Here is a 19,509-nt window from a genome sequence, read left to right on the forward strand (position 1 = left end):
GGAGAAGGTCCAGTTCTTCACTGGAGTACAGGCCAGGCCCGATCCTCCACAGAGTGCAGGCCAGAGTGGGCCCAATCCTCCACAGGGCTCAGGCTGGAGAGTGCCTGATCCTCCCCCAGAACTACAGGCTAGAGCAGCTGAAACTCCTAAGTGCAGGCAAGAGCAGGCCCCATGCTCCTGGGGGCTGGAGTGGGCTGACCACCCCCCAGAGTGGGTCTGATCCCCGCAGGAGCAAAGGCTGCAGTGGGGCCGACCCAGCCCAAAGCGCAGGCTGGAGTGAGCCCGACCCTTCCTCACTGGAATGCAGACCAGGTCTGGGCCTTGCCAGGGCAGGAAGGCGGGCAGGACCAGAGCGATGGGGGAGGGTAATTCTCATGGTATCTGCTGCTCACCCACCACTGATGCAAACCCTTGCAGGGTGCCCAGCCCAGAGGTGTCCCCATCCTCACCCCATATCTACGCCCGGCCCACAGGCACCCTGCCCCTCTATTGCCCGGCCCACAGGCACCCTGGCCCTCCTCTATTGCCCGGCCCACAGGCACCCTGCCCCTCCTCTATTGCCTGGCCCAGAGGCACCCTACCCCTCCTCTATTGCCTGGCCCAGAGGCACCCTGCCCCTCCTCTATTGCCTGGCCCAGAGGCACCCTGCCCCTCCTCTATTGCCTGGCCCAGAGGCACCCTGCCCCTCCTCTATTGCCTGGCCCAGAGGCACCCTGCTCCTCCTCTATTGCCCGGCCCAGAGGCACCCTGCCCCTCCTCTATTGCCTGGCCCAGAGGCACCCTGCCCCTCCTCTATTGCCCGGCCCACAGGCACCCTGCCCCTCCTCTATTGCCTGGCCCACAGGCACCCTGCCCCTCCTCTATTGCCTGGCCCAGAGGCACCCTGCTCCTCCTCTATTGCCTGGCCCACAGGCACCCTGCCCCTCCTCTATTGCCTGGCCCAGAGGCACCCTGCCCCTCCTCTATTGCCTGGCCCAGAGGCACCCTGCCCCTCCTCTATTGCCTGGCCCAGAGGCACCCTACCCCTCCTCTATTGCCCGGCCCATAGGCACCCTGCCCCTCCCTGCTCCCTGGCCAATGGGCACCTTGCCCACCCCCAGTTCCTCAGTGAAGCCCAGCTCCTCCCCAGAGGCCCAAGGGATCCCGGGCTGAGCGGCCATGCCGTGAGTGGCTGCCTGGACACTCACTTGGTCTGAATGTGGAAGCTATTGGTGGTGCCTGTGTGCTCATAGTCATGGATGGCAGCTGCGAAGATGATGGCCAGGACCTCAATCTCCGTCAGACAGTGCTGGGGGGCAGAGACGCTGTTAGTGCCCAGGAGGGGGCCTGCCCGGCTCAGCCCCCTTGCCCATCCTGCCCCTGTTCCTGCATAACCTGCCGGGGGGATGTTGGCAGCAGCACTTTAATATAGTGACCCCCAAATGTACGTCCCTCCCGCCCTCCCAGGGGCCGTGGGCTGTGCTGGTAGGTGACGGGTGCAGGGGGTGGCAGGGCAGGGCCCACACAGGGAGCTAGGAGAAGGGCCCTCAGCTCCACTTACCCCATTTCTGTGAGGGTGGAGAGGCCGCTCCTAGGTACCAACATACCTGTTGCATGGAACTAGGCAGCACTTACGGGGCTTGGACCAAGACCCCCAAACTCTGGGGACGCGGGGCTGGATCTGACTCAGCCCCAGGCTGGGCCCTGACTCTAAAACTGGTTGAACCAAGCTCTGGATCCTCGAGCCCAAACGGAGCTTCCCCCTCCCCAGATGAGCCTAGGAGCGTGGGGAGATCCCCTGCCCATAGTGCCAGGGAGGAAGCAGTAGCCTGCCCTGATCTTCCCGCCTCCCCCCCTCAGCCACCAGCCAGCGAAGAGACCAGACCGTGACCCTCAGCACGAGCCCTGGGAAGGGGTCAGGGGCACAGCCAGTGTCCACGCACCACCATGCCAGTGCGCAGCAGGAAGCAGTGCACAGTCTGGGTCACGTCGGCCGCGTGGATCTGATTGTGGTAAGGGTTCTTGTATTTCCCGTAGCCGGCCTCCAGCGCATCCAGGAAGGTCATTAAAAACACAGTGGGGATCTGCAGAGCAAGGAGACCGGGGTCAGGCCGCAGCGCCGCGTGCAAGCCAGACACCTCCCGGGCACTGCGGCGGTATCGGCATGCCAGAGAGGGCCACTGGCTTGTCCTGGAGCCAGAAAGCTCAGCACGTAATAAGCCCTAGAGGCAGGACAGATGGGGAAATTGAGGCACAGAGACAGCTCAAGTGACTTGCTCAAGGCTGCCCAGGTGGGAAAAGGACCCTTTTAGACCTGTGCTCTGGCTTCTAGGCCACAGGCCGCTGACTGCCCTCAGAGCAAAGGCCTGCTCTCCCCTGTGGTTTGGGGGGTCTTGTCCTGTTTGCGGATGTCAGATTGGCTCAGGCCCCATCCAGCTGGTGCTGCTCCCACAGGTAAAGCCAGGTGTGTCTTTCAGCAGTACCAGCAAAGAGGCCAGGGAATGAAGAGCACCAGGCTCCCGGGGCCAGGCGGAGGCTCACAGTCCTGCCCTGCCTGTTTCACAACTGCCAGGGAGCAGCCTGGCCCAGGGACGGTGCCACATTGCCAGGGCCCTGCCACAGGCAGAGGCAGAGAAGAGACGGGGAGCGGAGGTGCTGTCTGCCAAGTCCCAACCCTGCTAGGGCGGGGGAGAGGAGACTCGCTCAGGGGGAGGGGCGAAGGAGAGCCTGCTCCAGAGACAGATGGTGCATGGAGACGACTGTGCTTCGCCCCCCCCCCCCTCACCCCGGCACAGCCTGGCGGGTGGATCCGGCCCGCGGATGCCCTGCCACTCCCCCTCCCCCTGGTCAATCAGAGCCTGGGGGTGGGAGGAGCACACAAAGTCTCTTGCTCCCTGCCCCCGCCCTGCAGCACTGCTCGCCCGATTGGCCGGGGTTGGGGGCAGCTTGTGAAGTCTCCTCCTGCACTACAAGGGGGCAGGTGCCTAGAGGGAAGCTCCAGCTCTTCAGAACAGCTGGCAGTTCCCTCTAGGCAGGGGAGGCTGGGGGCAAAGACTTCATGTGCTCCCCCACGCCCAGGCTAATCAGAGTCTATGGGTGGGGGAGCACGGAAGTGTCCTGGCCTCGCCCCCTCCACCAGAGGCCCCGCCCCTTCCAGGGCAGCCCGAGGCCACTTCAAAAATTAGTGAAGTGGCCCCTCATCTAAAATTATTAACCACCCTGAGCTAGAGAGTGAGGAGTCTCCTACAGCCTTAGCGAAGAGCTTTTAGCACATGCAGTGAGCATGGAGAAGTCCCAGGTTCGATCCTGCCCAAGGTCTGCAGGCATTACCCATGTTCATGCGTAGGTGAGTGCACACACATACCCACAGGCGTGCACCTAGGCCTTGGCGGAGCTGGGGAAATCAGCGTGACCGCTCCCATCAGCTGGCTCAGAGAACAGCTTAGGGGATTTCTCCTCTGTAAGGCTCAGCCCTTCCAACAACACTCAGAGCCAGCAGCCAACCCCCCAACCCCAAGAATGGGTCCAGAGCCGCTGTGACCTCACAGGGCTTGTTCAGGTGGCTGCTCTGCTGGCCACCCCTGTACACTATGTCCCTCAAACCTCCTCTCCAGCTGAGAGCTGGGCAAAGATCTGGACTTGAGATCCCAGTATCACCTGGTCCACTGGCCGTTGGATCTTCCAGCCCTCTGGGGCTGAGTGGGCAGGAAGCTGGTGGTGGGGCATGGTGTGGGGCAGGGGGCATGGGAGGAGCAGAGGGCTAGCAGGGGTTGTGGGGAAGATGGCAGAAGATGGGTGGGGGCATGGCAGACAGAGGAGACCGGGGGGGAAGTGAGGGGAAGGTGGCAGGTGGGGGGCGAGGGGAAGGTGACAGAGGGTCAGTGGGGGGCACGGAGGAGGAAGGAGACTGGGGAGAAGTGAGGAGAAGGTGGCAGGTGGGGGGCATGATGGCAGCAGGGGGCCGGTGGGGACTGGAGGTTGGGGGCAAGTGGCAGATGGGGGGTGAGGGGACGGTGGCAGGCGCTGACCTTGAAACGACTGTTGAGGTTGTGTCGGGTGAGCAGCTCGAAGACGATGGTGCGCAGGGCGTGGTCGTCCGTCACTCTGTTCAGTGAAAACACGTCAAAGCACCACAGGTCCAGGGTCTGCGGGGGGAAGGGCAGAGCGGGTGTCACACCCCCTCACTGAGCAGCGTGGCTGGAGAGGGGTGCACAGTCTGCTTCCGCGGCAGGACCCTGTTCCAGCCAGCAGAGTTACAGACAGAGGGAATTCCCCTTTGAAACAGCCTGTCTCCAGCTCAGGGCTGGGAATGGCTCAGAGGACAGTGCATGACCAAGGGGAGCAAGAGGGGAGGGGCACAGGTACCCCAGCTCAGGGAAGGAGGGGCTGACACCTAGGGTTGTGGGCGGCCCTGTCCCTCAGCCAGCCCTGCCCAGCCGATACAAACAGGCTCATGGCAGGCACGTCACAGGAGGAGGGGGCTGGGATGGGACACGGCAGAGCTGGGCCAGGAGACCCTCCCAAGCTACGGGCACTTTGGCTCTGCCAGGGCAGGGCAGAGTCGCCCTTGGCTCTGACAGCTGCAGGGCGACAAGGGCGAGTAGCAGAGAGGATGCCGGGCTGCAGCCTCTGCCCCCAGGGGAGCCATAGCGATGTCAGGAGCGCAGGCAGTGTCAAGGGCGTGGGGAGCAGCAGCAGCACACACACACACACACACCCTGTTACCTTTAGGCAGTTGATGACGGAGTTGGAGTAGTTGGGCCCCACGGCCGTGTACGTCCGGCGAAACATCCTACAAGAGGCGGGCAGGTGAGGCTGGGGCCGTGCTCCCCATTTGCCCCCAAAGGGCACTAGGGCAGGTGGCCAGCCCAGCCAAGCAGACCCATTGTCATGCAAGGGGACAGGGGTGTGACCCTGCCCAACCTGCCTGCAGACTCTCAGAGTGCTCAGCAGATACTCAACAGATGCATTCTTCACCCATGCACCCAGTGTGAGGAGCATCCCTGGGCATCATATGGGAAACTGAGGCACAGAGCGAGGCGGTGACTGAACTATCTCCTCCCAAATCCAGGAATGGAGCCAGGAATCTGGACTCCCAGCTCCCCCACTCTAACCTCGGGACACCATTCCTCTCGCAGAGCTGGGAAGAGAACCCAGGAGTCCCAGCTCGTTCCCCCTTGCTCAGATCCCAGTACCCTCCCAGATTCAGGAACAGAAATCACCGGTCCAGGCTCACAATCCCCTCTACCAGGCAAACTGCTCACTTCCGCCATGCCGACACAGCACCCTGCAAGCTCCCCCAGACAGTCCCCTGTGTCGTCCCCCCCCAGCTCCGAACCTCTCCACGAAGATGCCGGCTTGCACAGCATGGACGATGCTGCGGAACTTCGGCTTCTCCTCGGAGCGCCGGCCCTTGGCGCGGGTCTGCTGGGTGAAGGTGGAAGCCAGCCAGTCCCGCACCTCAGACGGCACCGCGTCCGACTTGATCTCCTGCAGCTCATCCTCTGTGTCCAGGATTTGCCTGAAATGGAAACTGCCGGTGAACCAGGAATGGACACACACCAGCCCCACGTGCCATCCCTGGACACGCCCCCATATGCTCCATCTGCATAGTGTCCCGGGCCCTATGAAAGCCATGGGCCCTCCGCCCACGTGCCCTGTCAGTATGGCATCCCAAGGTGATGCTCGCAGACCTCATCCCAGCTCATGCCGAAGCCCCACGTCTCAGCCGAAGACCGACAAACGCACGGCGGGCACCCGGCTGGCTCCCCTGTGTGTCGTACTGTTCAAACAGGTCAGGATTAGAAGAATGTGTTTAGACTTTGTGAAATGCTTGGGAGTGGCCGTCTGCATTCATCTCACTGGCAGCATCTGCCTCCCAGTTAGTGACTGGCCCTCTGGGACTGGGAGTAACAGGTCATGGTTAGGTCTGGTCTGTAATGGTAACGCGTCAGACCGCGGAGAAGCATTAAGGGGAGTGAGCCTAGTCTCCAGCAGGTGTTTTCTGCCCAGACACGGAGCCCCCCCCCCCCCCCCGCACACACAGCAGATGAACATCAAAGGACAAAAGACTGTTGATTGCTGCCCCCTCCCACACTGCCCCCAGGAAGAGGAGCCACACGAGTGAATTCCTCCCTATAGCTGAATTTACAGCTGGAAGCAGAAAGGGGAAATCAATCCAGAGCACTAACGAGGAGGAACCGTACCCGGGGTGGCAGATATAATAGACAGGGGAGGGCTTTGCCTTCCCAAACCACCAGGCATGGCCCCGCCCACACTCTGCCCCCAGGTCCTCCCCGTGATCTGGGGCCAGAGAGGCTGGGGCTGCGCTCTGCCCATCTTCCCCAGTGCTCTGGGGCTGGGGAGGCTGGAGCCGTGCCCTCCTCCCTTCCCGTGGTGCTGGGGGAGCAGGGGCAGAGTTGGGGGCAGGAGACTTGCCTCATGCAGCCCTACCTTCTCCCACTGCCCATGCTTTACACTGCTTGGACTTTGAGGGGCAAGGATTACTGGGCACAAGCAAAAGATCCCCAGTACTTAGCCTGGGTTCGCCCAAAGGACCGTGCTGAGTTTGCTTAGCATAGAAGAGCCTATTGCCTTTTGAAACGTAAGCGTGGGACTCACTTGAGTGTGAATGTTTACGTGACTCCACCTCGTAAATGACTCTAGTTCCTTCTCCTAGTTAATAAACCTGTTTACGATCCATTGCAGGGTTGGTTATAAGCGTTGTCTTTGGTGTGAACTGCGGTAAGTAAGTGACTGGCCCTCTGGGACTGGGAGTAACCTGACTACTGCCGTGATCCCTAGAGTAAGGGACCGTCTGCCACGAAGGAAGGCCGACTCACCTGGTGGCAGGACAGATCTGAGTGCCATGGGGGACTGTCTGCGACCCTGTGGCTGAGCTGTTACATTGCCTGAGGAGTCTAAGCTCTGAACTCGAGGCGGCTGTGCCCCGGTTCTTAGCCGTCTGCCTGGAGGCTGGTGCTCATTTTCTTGAGCCACTGAAGGACAGCTTGGCACCCAGCACCCTACAACCCCCCCCCCCCCACTGCCCAGGCAGGACACCACTCTGTTCCTATAAACACCCCTGTCAGCATGGCACCCCATTGCCTATGTACCCCCCACCCCTGTAAAGGGGCACCCCATCCCCTATACGCCTTCCCCCAGGAGGAGCCATCCCCAGTATAGCCCCTAGCATGCCCAGGGGCGCTACGGGGTAGGCATGCCCCAGCCTACCTGGTCTCATCGATGTAGACGGCCTCCAGCAGCGAGGCTGTGTACTCCAGGTTCTTCTTCAGCTCCTCGATGTTCACCTCGCCATTCTCCAGCTGCTTCACCATGTACCTCAACCTGCAAGACAGGACAGGCATGGGTCACCCCTGGCCTCTGCCAGCGTCCCCTGCAAGCCATAGGGGAGAAAGGCTGCATGGGTTCATCACAGCCGGTGCCCTACCCGGCCCAGTACACACCCTCTGTCACAGCTCCTCACTCACTGGCTCCTGCCAGCCTATACATGTCCCCCTCTGGGGGCAAGGGCAGCAAGAGCCCTGCTCCCTGGCTGGAGGGGAGGCCGGTGGAGCTGGTATCTGAGCCACACTGGCTCAAAGAAACCCATTGCCATGCACACCCAGAATCAGCAGTGGGGCTGATTGAACCTGCAGCTTCAACCCCAGGCCACAGCAAGCTGCAGGAGCTGCTCTGCCCGGGGGGGAAGGAGTGGGCAGCTCCCAGCTTGGAGACCTGTTGTCCTGCTCCTGCTCCAGCACAGCTGCATGTCTAGATGCTGCACAGATGCTCATTCCAGGACATCAAGGCCTGGGCTTTGCCCTGGGGCTAAGCACCGGTGCTGGGCTGAGAACCACCAGCTTTTCTCAGCCGGCTCTCCAACAGAGCAGCACTACAAGCTACTAGCAAACTGAGCTCCCTACACACGGCCAGTGACCCTCGGGGAGCCTGTAACCCACTGCAGGACCCATCTCCCACAGGCACTGCAGAGAACCCCGAATCAGGCAGAGATGAGGTGATCTGCCCCAATGAACGGCTCTTCCCCATCCCAACCAGTTAGAGATCAGCTAATGCCCTGAAACAGGAGGTTTCGCTCTTTCAAACGCTGTCTGCAGCAGCACAAAGCCTGGCAGTCTGGCTCAATGGGATTCTCCCCTTTAAATTCCCTAGAACTTGTTGCCATCTGCTAGAGCCAGCTGCCTTTCTGGGCTCTGATCAGTGCAGACAACACCCACACATGCACACGTGCGCTGAGAGACAGACAGCGAGCGCCCAAGGACTTCACTGTGTTCTCTCCTTTTGTTACTTTCTGCTGATGTAAAACAAAAATGATTCTAATTGGAAATACAAATGGCTCCAGCCTGAACTTTCGGGGTCGCCTGAAAGGGAGACCAAAGTTAACAGATTGGAAAATTCCTTTGCCCTGAATTTCGTTTACAATGGGAGCAGATGGGATCTTTGTTTTGGCAGGAGGTGGAAGCTTTGCCCAGACAGTCAAGAAGCGAGAATTTCAGCATTTGGGCTAGTGCAGTGGTTCCCAAACTGTGGGTCAGGACCCTCAAAGTGGGTCACGAGTTCATTTTAATGCGTCACCAGAGCTGGCATTGCTGCGGCTCTGGACAGAATGCTAAAGCTCAAACCCTACAACCCAAGCCGGAGCAGCTGAGTTTCGTGGGACCCATAGGATCATGGAGCCATTTTTGTTGTCAGAAGGGGGCCGCAGTACAATGAAGTCTCAGAATCGTTGGGCTAGCGCATGGGACTTGTGGAGGTGAAACCGACAAGAATGGGAGTGAGCTGCCTAAATACCTTTAAAAATCCAGGCCAAAGTGAGCCAGAACAAGACTGCAGCCTGGCCATCCCTCCAGCATTTATGAGTCAGCACTGAAAAATCACGAGACTGGCTTTAAAATTTTGAGATTTTAACGAAATTCAATGTCACGACTTTTTTTTTAGCTGCTGGTTGCCAACATGTAAGTACTCCTTAGGTCACAGTTTCAAGATTTTCTCCACAATCATGAGGGAGAGAAAAATAAAAATAAAAAAAAGTTGATAGTCTCACATGATCACTTGACTCCAGCAGCTGGAGACTTAAGGAGACAAAGAATAGCAGCAGACTTAGATAAAATCACTTGAGTTGGCAGAACTGAATTTGTTTCCCTTTCCCAGCTGACTGCATTGCAAAATGAAGCAAAGTTAATCAGCAGTGAAGTAAATTAGACTCATCAAATTCATCCAGTTTAATTATCTCAGGTTGAAATTGTTTTAAATAGGATTCCTATCCAACTAATTACACTCACAAACGTCAGATTCAGATCCTGGGGCCACCTAGTTAGAATGCCAGCTTAAATTTTCATGGATTTGGGGTGATTCAAGAGCTCCTTTATTTCCTAACCAAACCCCTTCTTGTTTCTATTACTCTGCAGCTTGATCTAATAGTCACGATCGAGGTATTTCCTTGAAGGGCAATGTGAGGAGTGAGGAAAAATAGGAACAGATCTTTATCTTTGCAGTAGCTCTTTAACTGCCTCCCCCCCCATGATGGATGGCAAGGAACCTCTCTCTGTCTCACACCCGCACACGCTCCCCCTACTTCCCGGAATTACTCCTCCTCAGATTAGGAGTTGTCACTCACCTGGAGTCTCTTTCAATCAAAGCTTTTTTCTTGTGCTAATTGACTTTCCCAAAGAGCCAGCTGCCTCTCTGGTTTGTATTTCATGGGCAGGGAGGGACCGGTTTGTGTGCTGCCAGTGGGAGCTGGAGTTGCCCACTGAAAGCAGTCCCAGCTCTGTGCTCACAAGTCAGTGGGTCTGCGCTCCCAGCGAGGCATCCTGCTGCTGGGACTGGCACGGTGAGGCTGCGGGCTCTTTGCCAGCTGCTCTCTAAACTGTGGGCTGTTCGGCTCTCTGCTGTAGCTGACGCTGCAGGGCGAAGGCTCCTGCAGTAGCAGGCCACGGATCGATGCTGTTACATGTAGGACAGCGAGGGGCCAAGCCAGACCCTGCCGCAGTTGCTGAGAAGTTGCTCCTTAGAGTGGGCCTCAGGAGCTAGAGAGCCACAGCTCCCCGGTGCTATGCACAGGTGAGCCTGGACGACTCTGCTTCTCCCATCAGAGCATCAGGCGGCATTTTGCTGCTCTAAGCTGCCATTCAGGAAGGTCAGCGGCCCCCAACCTAAAAGAGGTCCCCCTCACCCGCTCCACTCTGGGGTTACAGAGTCCCGCCTGGGCAGCACAAGTCACTCGCAGGGTCTATTCCAAACACACTGGCCAGGCCAGGTTCTCTGCTGAGCCGTGTGACTCTCCCCTTCACTCCGATCAAACACAAGCTGCGGAAGCCAGGGAGAAAGGCGAGCGGCTCGGGGCTGCATCCCAGCTCAGCAGGGCCAAGCACAGCCTAGAGCTGTCAACACATGTGGGCCAGGCCAGCTCCAGCAGCTCTGCCAATGCAGCTGGGTTGGAGCCCAGATGCTGGCAGGGTGATGCAGGGGGATCCGGTCGGGGCAGTGGCAGGGCGCCAGGTTTCAGGGCTGGCTGGGCAGGTACCGATGGAGATCTCCCGCGTGAAGGCCAGCGAGATGAGCAGCACCCACGGCGACGCAGGTGACCACCTTGTCCAGTACCAGCTCCGGCCACAGCCCTTGTACTTGGGCTCGGGACGGGGACAGCCTAAGGCCGGGCCTGCAGGCAGCCACACCGTCTGTCTCTGAGCTCAGGGAGGCCCCAGAGCAAAACTCCTCCCCTGCACTCCCCAAAGAGCCCCAGAAGGGGTAGGGCTGCCACCTGCCTGGTGTTGGCTCTGCCAGGCTGTCTGTGCTGTGCTTCGCTGTCACCTCTCGCTACCCCTGGGAGCCCAGCCGGCACCTGGGCCTCCCTGAGCTCAGCAGCGCCTCTTGGAGCAGGCAGGCGTGAGGAGTGGGCCTGGGTGGTGCAGACAGGAGCTCCTGGGAGGGGCTGGACTTAGCTTCAGTTGGTGCTAGGACCTTTGTGTCCAGACAGGGGTGGCCTGTGGCCATTTCTTCTGCCTCTTGGAGGTGGCAGCTCTAACCCAGGGTTCTGCTGGGGTTTGCCCCGTGGCCTGTTTCCTGCCATGGAACATGGGCTGTGTGGCTGCAGGCTGCCCCTGATCCCACAGGACCCCCACTGAACCAGGTCTGGGAGCAGCTCTGCCTCGGGGGCCCTATTCTAATCTGACCTTGTTTGCAGGGACGGCCAGCCGGAGGTGGTGGTGGGGGCGGGGCTTTGTGATGGGGGCTAAGAACTCTCTGGCTTGTTTCACCGGTGAGTGCCAAACAGCTGGACTCGGTGTGAATGGTGCCTGGCATACAAGCCGCGCCTGAGATGACGGGCCCCATTGGCCCAGGTACCTGGTGAATCGCGCACAGACGTGGCGCCGCAGCAAGCTGTGGCCCAACCACACCCCCGGCGCACGCTGGCCCCTGGTGCGATCCCCACGCTGAGCCCACCTGGCCTCACTCTGAGGCAAGGGAATGATCCCGGCAAGGGAGACGAGACCCGGCTCCCCTTCGAATGCAAGGCTGGGATCTGACTGAGCATCCCTCCTAATGCCATTTACATGATGAACAGCCTCTGAAGGCTTTTCAGTAGCTGGCAATTGGATTAACACCTCCATAGTCAGTCAGAAACCCGCTCTGCCCTGACAAGATGTGTGTGCGTGCATGTGCACACGCACACACGTGCACGCACACACACACACACGGGTGTGCGCATGCCTGCACACACACCCCCTCACGCAGCCATTTTGCTCTCCAGCCCCGTGGTGTCAGTGTGGAAGCGGTCAGGCAGACGAGTGCAAGGCGCGGGGAGGAAAACAGGCGGTGGGGCAGGAAGTGCCCAGGCTCTGCCGGCGAAGGGGGAGCGTTGCAAGCACCCAGCGCTGCTCCGTGCAGAATGACACGCCGGGGCTGGAATCCCACACGTTCCCCAGGGAGCCCGTGCTTGGGAGGGAGGGGGGCAGTTCCAGGCTGACAATAAAGCAACAATTTCACTGCCCTCTGCTCCTTCCCAACTTCCCTCCCGGCTCTGCAGAGCCCCCTTTCCCCCAGCACAGCATGGGGCTGGGAGTGGCACACCGTGGCCCTGCAGGCATCCCAGGGCAGCCCACAGCAGTGCTGGTCACAGCACAGGCAGAGCAGAGGTGGGAGAATCCTGTCTGGAGGCCAGAGCACAGGGGTGGCTAGACGGCAGAAGAGCCGGGTACCCCAGTGGTGAGACAGATATTTCTTAGAGAGCTGGGTATCTGCAGCTTCGTGCAAGTTGCGGGCAACTAGGAGCCAGTCTCCTCTCTAGCCTGGCTGTGTTGTACCTCCCTCGCTTGTGCCACTAACAGTCACAGTAATTACTGGAGTCCTTATTTTCATTCCACTCCACGGCACAGGCCTGACGGTCTCAATAGGCTCTCATGACACAGAAGCCCTGACTGAAAGCGACGGAGAAGTTCCCTTCCACCCACTGAGGATCACTTTTGAAAATCGGGCCCAGCGTGTCTTTCACCCACAGAGACCCACGGGTGTTTTTCCCACTCACGGCAGAAAATCTTTCACTCAGCCCTGAAGCCCGGCCTCCTCTGGGGGGGTCGTCAGCTGTTGAACAGCGCACTGCAATGCTGAGAGGAGGAGGAGGTGATGGCTCTGCATGATTTTCTAGGCCCCAGGCTGCTGGCAGGTGCGTGTGGTGATGGCTGTGCACACACAGGGAGGGGTCGCTGATCTCAATCAGCGAGGACACATTTTTTAAAGGCATTTAGTTGCCGACAGATGCCGGAGGCCTCCTAGCAGGTTTGTAGAGGTGCCCAGTTCACACTGAAATAAAAAACGCTTTTGGAAATCCTACTAGGTGTCACCTGCATCTTTAGACACCCAAACGCCTTTCAAACTCTGGCCTTGTGCTACACCCAGGGCCTTGCCTGAGGGAAAACGGGGAGACCTGTCTCGTTGCTTTGGGACCCACAGCAAGGCAAGGGGTTTGCCTGGTTCCTTGGCCACTCATCATGACAGCAATGGCTCCAAGAGGACAAGCCTGGGCTATAAGGAACGAGAGCTTTGCGGAGTCCCTGGGACCCGCCGGTAGGGTTGCCAGGTGTCTGGTATTCACCCGGACAGTCCAGTATTTGCGGGCTCCGTCCAGTAAAAAGACATTGGACATGCGAAATGTCCGGTATTTCCTGTTTCCCTCGGACAGTTGCCCAGTGGGGACAATGTTCCCCTGCCGCGTCTGGCGGGGGAGTGAGGAGCGCAGCAGAGTCATAGTGAAGGGGGGAATGAGGGGGACACTTGCCGGGCACCATGCTAGGGGGGTGCCGGGCTGGGAGTGGAGTGCATGCTGCTCTGGCCCACATGGGCAGCAGAGACCCAGCAGCTGGCCACATGATGCCTCCCTCTACACAATGTGAGCCAAGGCAGCCGGACCGGGCGGCAGGAGCGGTGACTATAAAAGTAAGATTTCCTTACCCGGCTCTCCCGTTCCTCTGGTGCCTGGCACTGCAGGGGGGATTTGATTGGGGCAGGGCGCTCCCGACACTGGAGATGTCTGGCTCAGGGGGAGGGGTAAATGCTCGGGGATGGGGGCATTTAGGGGGGCCTGGCTCTGGGGGAGAGATGAGTGCATTGGGGGCTAGTGTGAGGACCCAAACTGGAAGGACTGGAGCAACTTTTGCTTAACAATTTTGGTTTCCCCCCCTTTTTTTTCCTCGACAGAATTTTTTCCTGGTGTGGTTTTTTTTTGGGCAGGGGAGAGTTCAGTATTTTTGGTTAAACCATCTGCCAACCCTACCTGCCGGGCTGCATTTACGCAGCCACCTCCACATTTCTCTGCTTCCCCTCTACGGTCGGCCAGTCCATGTGCCAGCGCGTCCCGCACTGTGAAAACAGTGACCTCACTCAGCTGAAATACGTCTAGGCAAATTCTGATCCGGTGGAATCACCCTTGTGTGGGTGGGGGGTGTTTTCCCCTCACGCCCCACGGCTTAGAAGGGGCTGACTGACTGGATGCACTGCTCCTGGTAAGTATGTGGGCTTGCTAGACAGCCCTGGACCTGAGGCTGGGCCTCTGCAGAGTCAGGGCGAGGAGAGCAGAAAGGTGGACACAGGGGAGAGAGGCTGCAGAGACTCTTGGGGAGGAGAGGAAGGAGCAGGAAGAAGTCTGGGGGTGAGACCACAGGGGCAGTAGCTGATGAACGTAGGGTCCCTAGCAGAAACTCAATGTAGATGTAGCCCTGGGTTCCCCTCCCAGCCCGAGGCTGGTGCAAACAGGGTGGTGGATTTAGAAGGCTGCGTGATGTGGCTTATGTAGAGAAACTTTGACACCGAAGGTGGGGCGGGGGATTGCAGTGACTTGCTGCAGGGCCAAGCCACACAGAGGCACTGCCGCAGTGTGAGACTGGCACAAGGGGCGGAAAGCGAGGTCTCTGGATGAGCCCCAAGGAGGTGACACAGAGGTGAGTAAAGCAACCCCCAAGCCCTCTGGGTTACATGATGCCCAGGCTAAGATGTAGGGGCAGGGATGCTGGCTCGGAGGGAGCAGCAATCTCAGGGGCTTGTTTCTGTTGCTAGAGACAAAAGGGAAAATAGAAGGGTTGAGGGAAAAGGTCTCAAGCATTCCACTAATCTCCTAGGCTATGTCTAGACTGCAGGCTTCTTTCGAAAGAGACTCTTTCAAAAGATCGCGTCTAGACTGCAGGCGGATCTTTCGAAAGAGAAATCCGCTTTTTCGAAAGAGAGCACCCAGCGAGTCTGGATGCTCTCTTTCGAAGACGGCCTCTTTACATTGAAGAACGCCTTCTTTCGAAAGAGGAACTTTCGAAAGAAGGCGTTCTTCCTCGTAAATTGAGGTTTACCGCCATCGAAAGAAAAGCCGCATTCTTTTGAAATAATTTCGAAAGAACGCGGCTTGAGTCTGGACGCAGGGGAAGTTTTTTCGGGAAAAGGCTACTTTTCCCAAAAAAAACCCTGAGTCTGGACACGGCCCTAGCGTGCTCCAGAACTTTGTAGAATCTCGTGGAGCCTTCCAGAGTTTTTGAGAACGACATTTCCCTTCCTTTTACTTGCTTCTATGTGGCTTGAATGAAGTACAGATTTCCAGCTCTTGGTGTGCAAATGTATCTTATGTGACAGGGATCAATCAGGCATGCAAATCGTGCTTCGAAATGGTGAAGCGGGCGACAAATGCCATATACCAACTAAGGTGTTCCAAAGACTGTCGAATGGCGTGTGGTGTGTGGGGGGCGGGGAGGACACTGAAGATGCTCCTTGCCTGAAGCACTATATGGGGCCTGGGGCCAGCACTGCCTGCAGCTGCCACCTACAGGGGGCCGGGATCAGTTACCCCAATGAACAGAATCATGAGGATCCAGCTCGGCCCACAGAGGATTCACAAACTGGAGAAGCATCCAGGTCTCAAGAAACCTCCCCTGCAATGCAGACTCCCAGCAGGCAGCAGGGGCTCTCCAGGAACAGAGGGCAGCTCTGCGCGGCTTAACCAGGGCAACTGGCATTAAACAAGCTCTTAAGACCCTTACAGGAGCAAAGAGACGGGCTGCTTCATGCCAAGCAATTTTACTGCTTCCCTGCCAGACCCCAGAGCAGGAATCTCTGCCACCATCTAGAGAGCACCGAGGTGGAGAGCAGTGTCCCTCGATCAGAGATGCCAACGGAGCTAGAGGTCCCCAGTCTCTCCATGTTCTAGGCTTAGAAACTAGTCACAGGCATCACTGTCCCCCTCACAGAGCGTGAGATTGCTACCGGTTCTCACACAACCCGGACACATGGGCAGCGTCTGGCTGGGCTGCTCCAGGTCTGACTCCGACAGGTCCAGCACTAGATGCTGCAGAGGAAGGGGTGAGGACTTCATAGTGGCGGATGGGGATAATGTCTATAATGTTTAGCGACCTGCTGGAGCCCTAAAGCAGGAGACTTAACGGCTCTTCCAGGATGTTTGCCGTCCATAGTGAGGGTAGCCATGGATAGCTGTGTTACACTTGGCCCCTCTTTGCATAGTCACGTGTCAATGTCTGCACTGTCCTCCCAACCCCACCTCCAACCCCCTCTCTGCCAGGAGGCCTGATGTGGCTTACAGAGAGGGTGCGTCTAGACTGGCAAGATTTTGCACAAAAGCAGGTGCTTTTGTGCAAAAACTTGCCAGCTGTCTACACTGGCCGCTTGAATTTGCACAAGAGCACTGACGTTCTAATTCAGTGCTTCTTGTGCAAATACTTTGACGCTCCCACTCAGGGATAAGCCCTCTTGTGCAAGAATACTTGTGCAAGAGGGCCAGTGTAGATAGGCACCTTAATTTTTTGCGCAAGAAAGCCCGATGGCTAAAATGGCCATCGGAGCTTTCTTGCGCAAAAGCACATCTATACCGGGCACGGATGCTTTTGCACAAAAGCACTTTTTGCGCAAAAGCATCCGTGCCAATCTAGACGCTCTTTTGCGGAAATACTTTTAACAGAAAAACTTTTCCGTTAAAAGTATTTCTGCAAAATCATGCCAGTCTAGACGCAGTCAGAGAGACTCTGACCCCCCAGTGGGGAGAAACGCTAGTGACTTGCGAGAAGGCCAAGCTGCAGAGAGGAAGTGCCGCAGTGTGAGACTGGGACAAAGGGCGGCCAGTTGCAAGATGAGACATCAAACCATTGGAGAGCTGAAAATCTCGACAACAGCAGCTACCCAGCTGATATACTGTGACCCCTTATCTGTTATCCTCTCGTTCCCTTATGCTCCCCATCGGCCTCTCTGTAGCCAAAGGCTTTGTCTTATCTTGGAGGCGGGGGTGGGGAACCTTTTTTGAGCACTGACCCACAGAAAAATGAGGTGGGGGCCATGCACAAGCAAGAAACAAAAAAACCCTCCCTGACGTCGCCCCCAACTGAGAAGGGGAAAGACACTCCCCCCATTCCTCTCGCACACCAGCCTATTAGATTTTGTGTGCTCCAACCCCGCAGAGCGACTGCAGGGTGGCTAGAGCACCAGTATGGGTTCCCCAATTCTTGGGGGGAGGAGCCCTGAATCTCAGGGGCTGGATCCAGGCAAGCTGGAGGTTGCATCTGGCCCTCGGGCCTTAGGTTCCTCACCCCTGTCACAGAGGCAGGGGCCATGCCGGGGGGGGGGGGGGGGGGAGTCAAGGCTGATAGATTCTACCACTGTACAGAGGGCAAATAGGAATAATCCTACAAATGGATCTCGCTGTTCCAAGTGGTCTCTCGAGCACAGCTTGTGCCTTAAGCACATTTCAGAATCTGGTCTTGGCTCATCACACAGATCACGCGTGGGGTGTCTAAGGGGAACTCCAAGCCAGCTCAGCCTGTCTGAGAGAACATGATCTTGGTAACTAATTGACCATTCATTATCAGTGGGAAATAGGTCAATGGAGGGATGATAGGAGTTACTATAGAGAACTTTCTGGGTGTCTGGCTGGTGAGTCTTGCCCACATGCTCAGGGTTTAGCTGATCGCCATATTTGGGGTCGGGAAGGAATTTTCCTCCAGGGTAGATTGGCAGAGGCCCTGGAGGTTTTTCGCCTTCCTCTGTAGCATTGGGCACTGATCACAGCTGGAGGATTCTCTGCATCTTGGGGTCTTCAAACTATTTGAAGGCTTCAATATGTGAGATATAGGTGAGAGGATTATTCTAGCGGTGGGTGGGTGAGATTCTGTGGCCTGCACTGTGCAGGGGGTCAGACTAGATGATCATAATGGTCCCTTCTGACCTTACAGTCTATGAGTCTATGTCGATGGCACCTAACAAGGTGTACTCCAGTAGGAGAACCCAGCCCTGTACGAGATTCCCTAAGGGAATCTTGGCATCAGGCCACTGTGGCCAGAATACCTCTGTGCCATTTCCGAGCCAGGCAGGGAGGGCAAGACGCAAGCACGGAAGAGGGCTGTGTCTGAGCCGGCAGGATGTGGGATGCAGGGGGGCGAGGGACCCTGTGGGATTCTGAACTGGGAGGGGATGGGGGTGGTGGCGGGGAGGAGTGGAGACAATTGGGGATTGAGGGTGGATGGGAGGGAGCTGGGGTTGGGTGGGGTAAGAGCAGGTTTGGCGGGGCGGTTTGACTAGAAGTGAGCAGTGGGGGTGACAGCATAGACTCATAGACTCATAGACTCATAGACTTTAAGGTCAGAAGGGACCATTATGATCATCTAGTCTGACCCCCTGCACCGTGCAGGCCACAGAATCTCGCCCACCCCTCTTAGAATAATCCTCTCACCTATGTCTCAGATATTGAAGCCTTCCAATACTTTGAAGGCCCCAACATGCAGAGAGTCCTTCAGCTGTGATCTGTGCCCAATGCTACAGAGGAAGGCGAAAAACCTCCAGGGCCTCTGCCAATCTACCCTGGAGGAAAATTCCTTCCTGACCCCAAATATGGCGATCAGCTAAACCCTGAGCATGTGGGCAAGACTCACCAGCCAGACACCCAGAAAATTCCCTATAGCAACTCCTATCATCCCTCCATTGACCTATTTCCAACTGGAAATGAATGGTCAATTAGTTACCAAGATCATGTTATTTCATCCAACCATCCCCTTATCATAGAATCAGAACTGGAAGAGACCTCAGAAGGTCGTCTAGTCCAGCCCTCCGCTCTAGGCAGGACCAATCCCATCTAAATCAACCCGGCCAGGGCTTTGTCAAGCCGAGACTTAAACACCTCTAGGGATGGAGACTCCACTACTTCCCTAAGTAACCCATTCCAATGCTTCACTACCCTCCTAGTAAAATAGTTTTTCCTAATATCCAATCTGGACCTCTCCCACCACAACTTGAGACCATTGCTCCTTGTTCTGCCATCTGTCACTACTGAGAACAGCCTCTCTCCATCCTCTTTGGAACCTCCCTTCAGGAAGTTGAAGGCTGCTATCAAGTCCCCCCTCACTCTTCGCTTCTGCAGACTAAACAGACCCAAGTCCCTCAGCCTCTCAGCAGGGATCCATGTTCCTAGGACAAGCAAGTGTCCCAGTTTTCCTTTCTGAGGTGGGTGGGGGAAGCCCCCATTGCCCATCGTGCTCCTTGGGGCTATGTCTACACTATGGGTTTTTTCCAGGATACTGGAGGTATCTGGGAAAAACTCCACCGCATCCAGGGAACGCGTCTGCTCTTCCGCTTCTTTTTTGCAGAAGAGCAGACATGCTCTTTCGGAAGCCCTGTCTTCCTTCTCCCACGAAGAAAAAGGGCTCTTCCGAAAGAGGAGGCTTTTCCGAAATTTGGCTCAGTGTAGATGGGCCAAATTTCGGAAAAGCCTCTTCCAAAAAAACTATCGGGAAAAGGTACGCAAATTGCAGAGTGCCGTTTAGTTTACGTGCCTTTTTCCGATAGATCATTGTTGTGTAGACATAGCCTGAGAGACCAGGTGGGGGAGGCGATCTCTTTTATTACATCGATTCCTGTGGGTGAGAAGACAAGCGCTGGAGCTGCTCAGCTCTTCTTCGGGCTGCAAAAGGCGCCGAATGTCACAGCTAAAGACAAGGTGGAACTGATTGTTTAGCACAAGTGGGTAACATATTTCAA

The 19,509-nt window shown here is 57.1% G+C and overlaps 1 protein-coding gene across 3 annotated transcripts in view; it reads right to left on the reverse strand.

Moving 5' to 3' along the window:
- PDE1B (phosphodiesterase 1B) overlaps window positions 1-19,509 on the reverse strand; it is a 137,250-nt gene that overhangs the window by 17,421 nt on the left and 100,320 nt on the right. For all 3 annotated transcript variants that reach the window (XM_006131134.5, XM_075902082.2, XM_006131135.5), the window contains 6 exons: window positions 7,213-7,326; window positions 5,318-5,500; window positions 4,705-4,771; window positions 4,008-4,124; window positions 1,923-2,063; window positions 1,188-1,288 (listed from right to left, as the gene is read on the reverse strand). In XM_006131134.5, the coding sequence (XP_006131196.3) occupies window positions 1,188-1,288; window positions 1,923-2,063; window positions 4,008-4,124; window positions 4,705-4,771; window positions 5,318-5,500; window positions 7,213-7,326 (723 nt within the window). The remainder of the gene's footprint in view (window positions 1-1,187; window positions 1,289-1,922; window positions 2,064-4,007; window positions 4,125-4,704; window positions 4,772-5,317; window positions 5,501-7,212; window positions 7,327-19,509) is intronic.

Source organism: Pelodiscus sinensis, chromosome 31 (assembly GCF_052426305.1).
Source record: "Pelodiscus sinensis isolate ZL-2025 chromosome 31, ASM5242630v1, whole genome shotgun sequence".
NCBI lineage: Eukaryota > Metazoa > Chordata > Testudines > Trionychidae > Pelodiscus > Pelodiscus sinensis.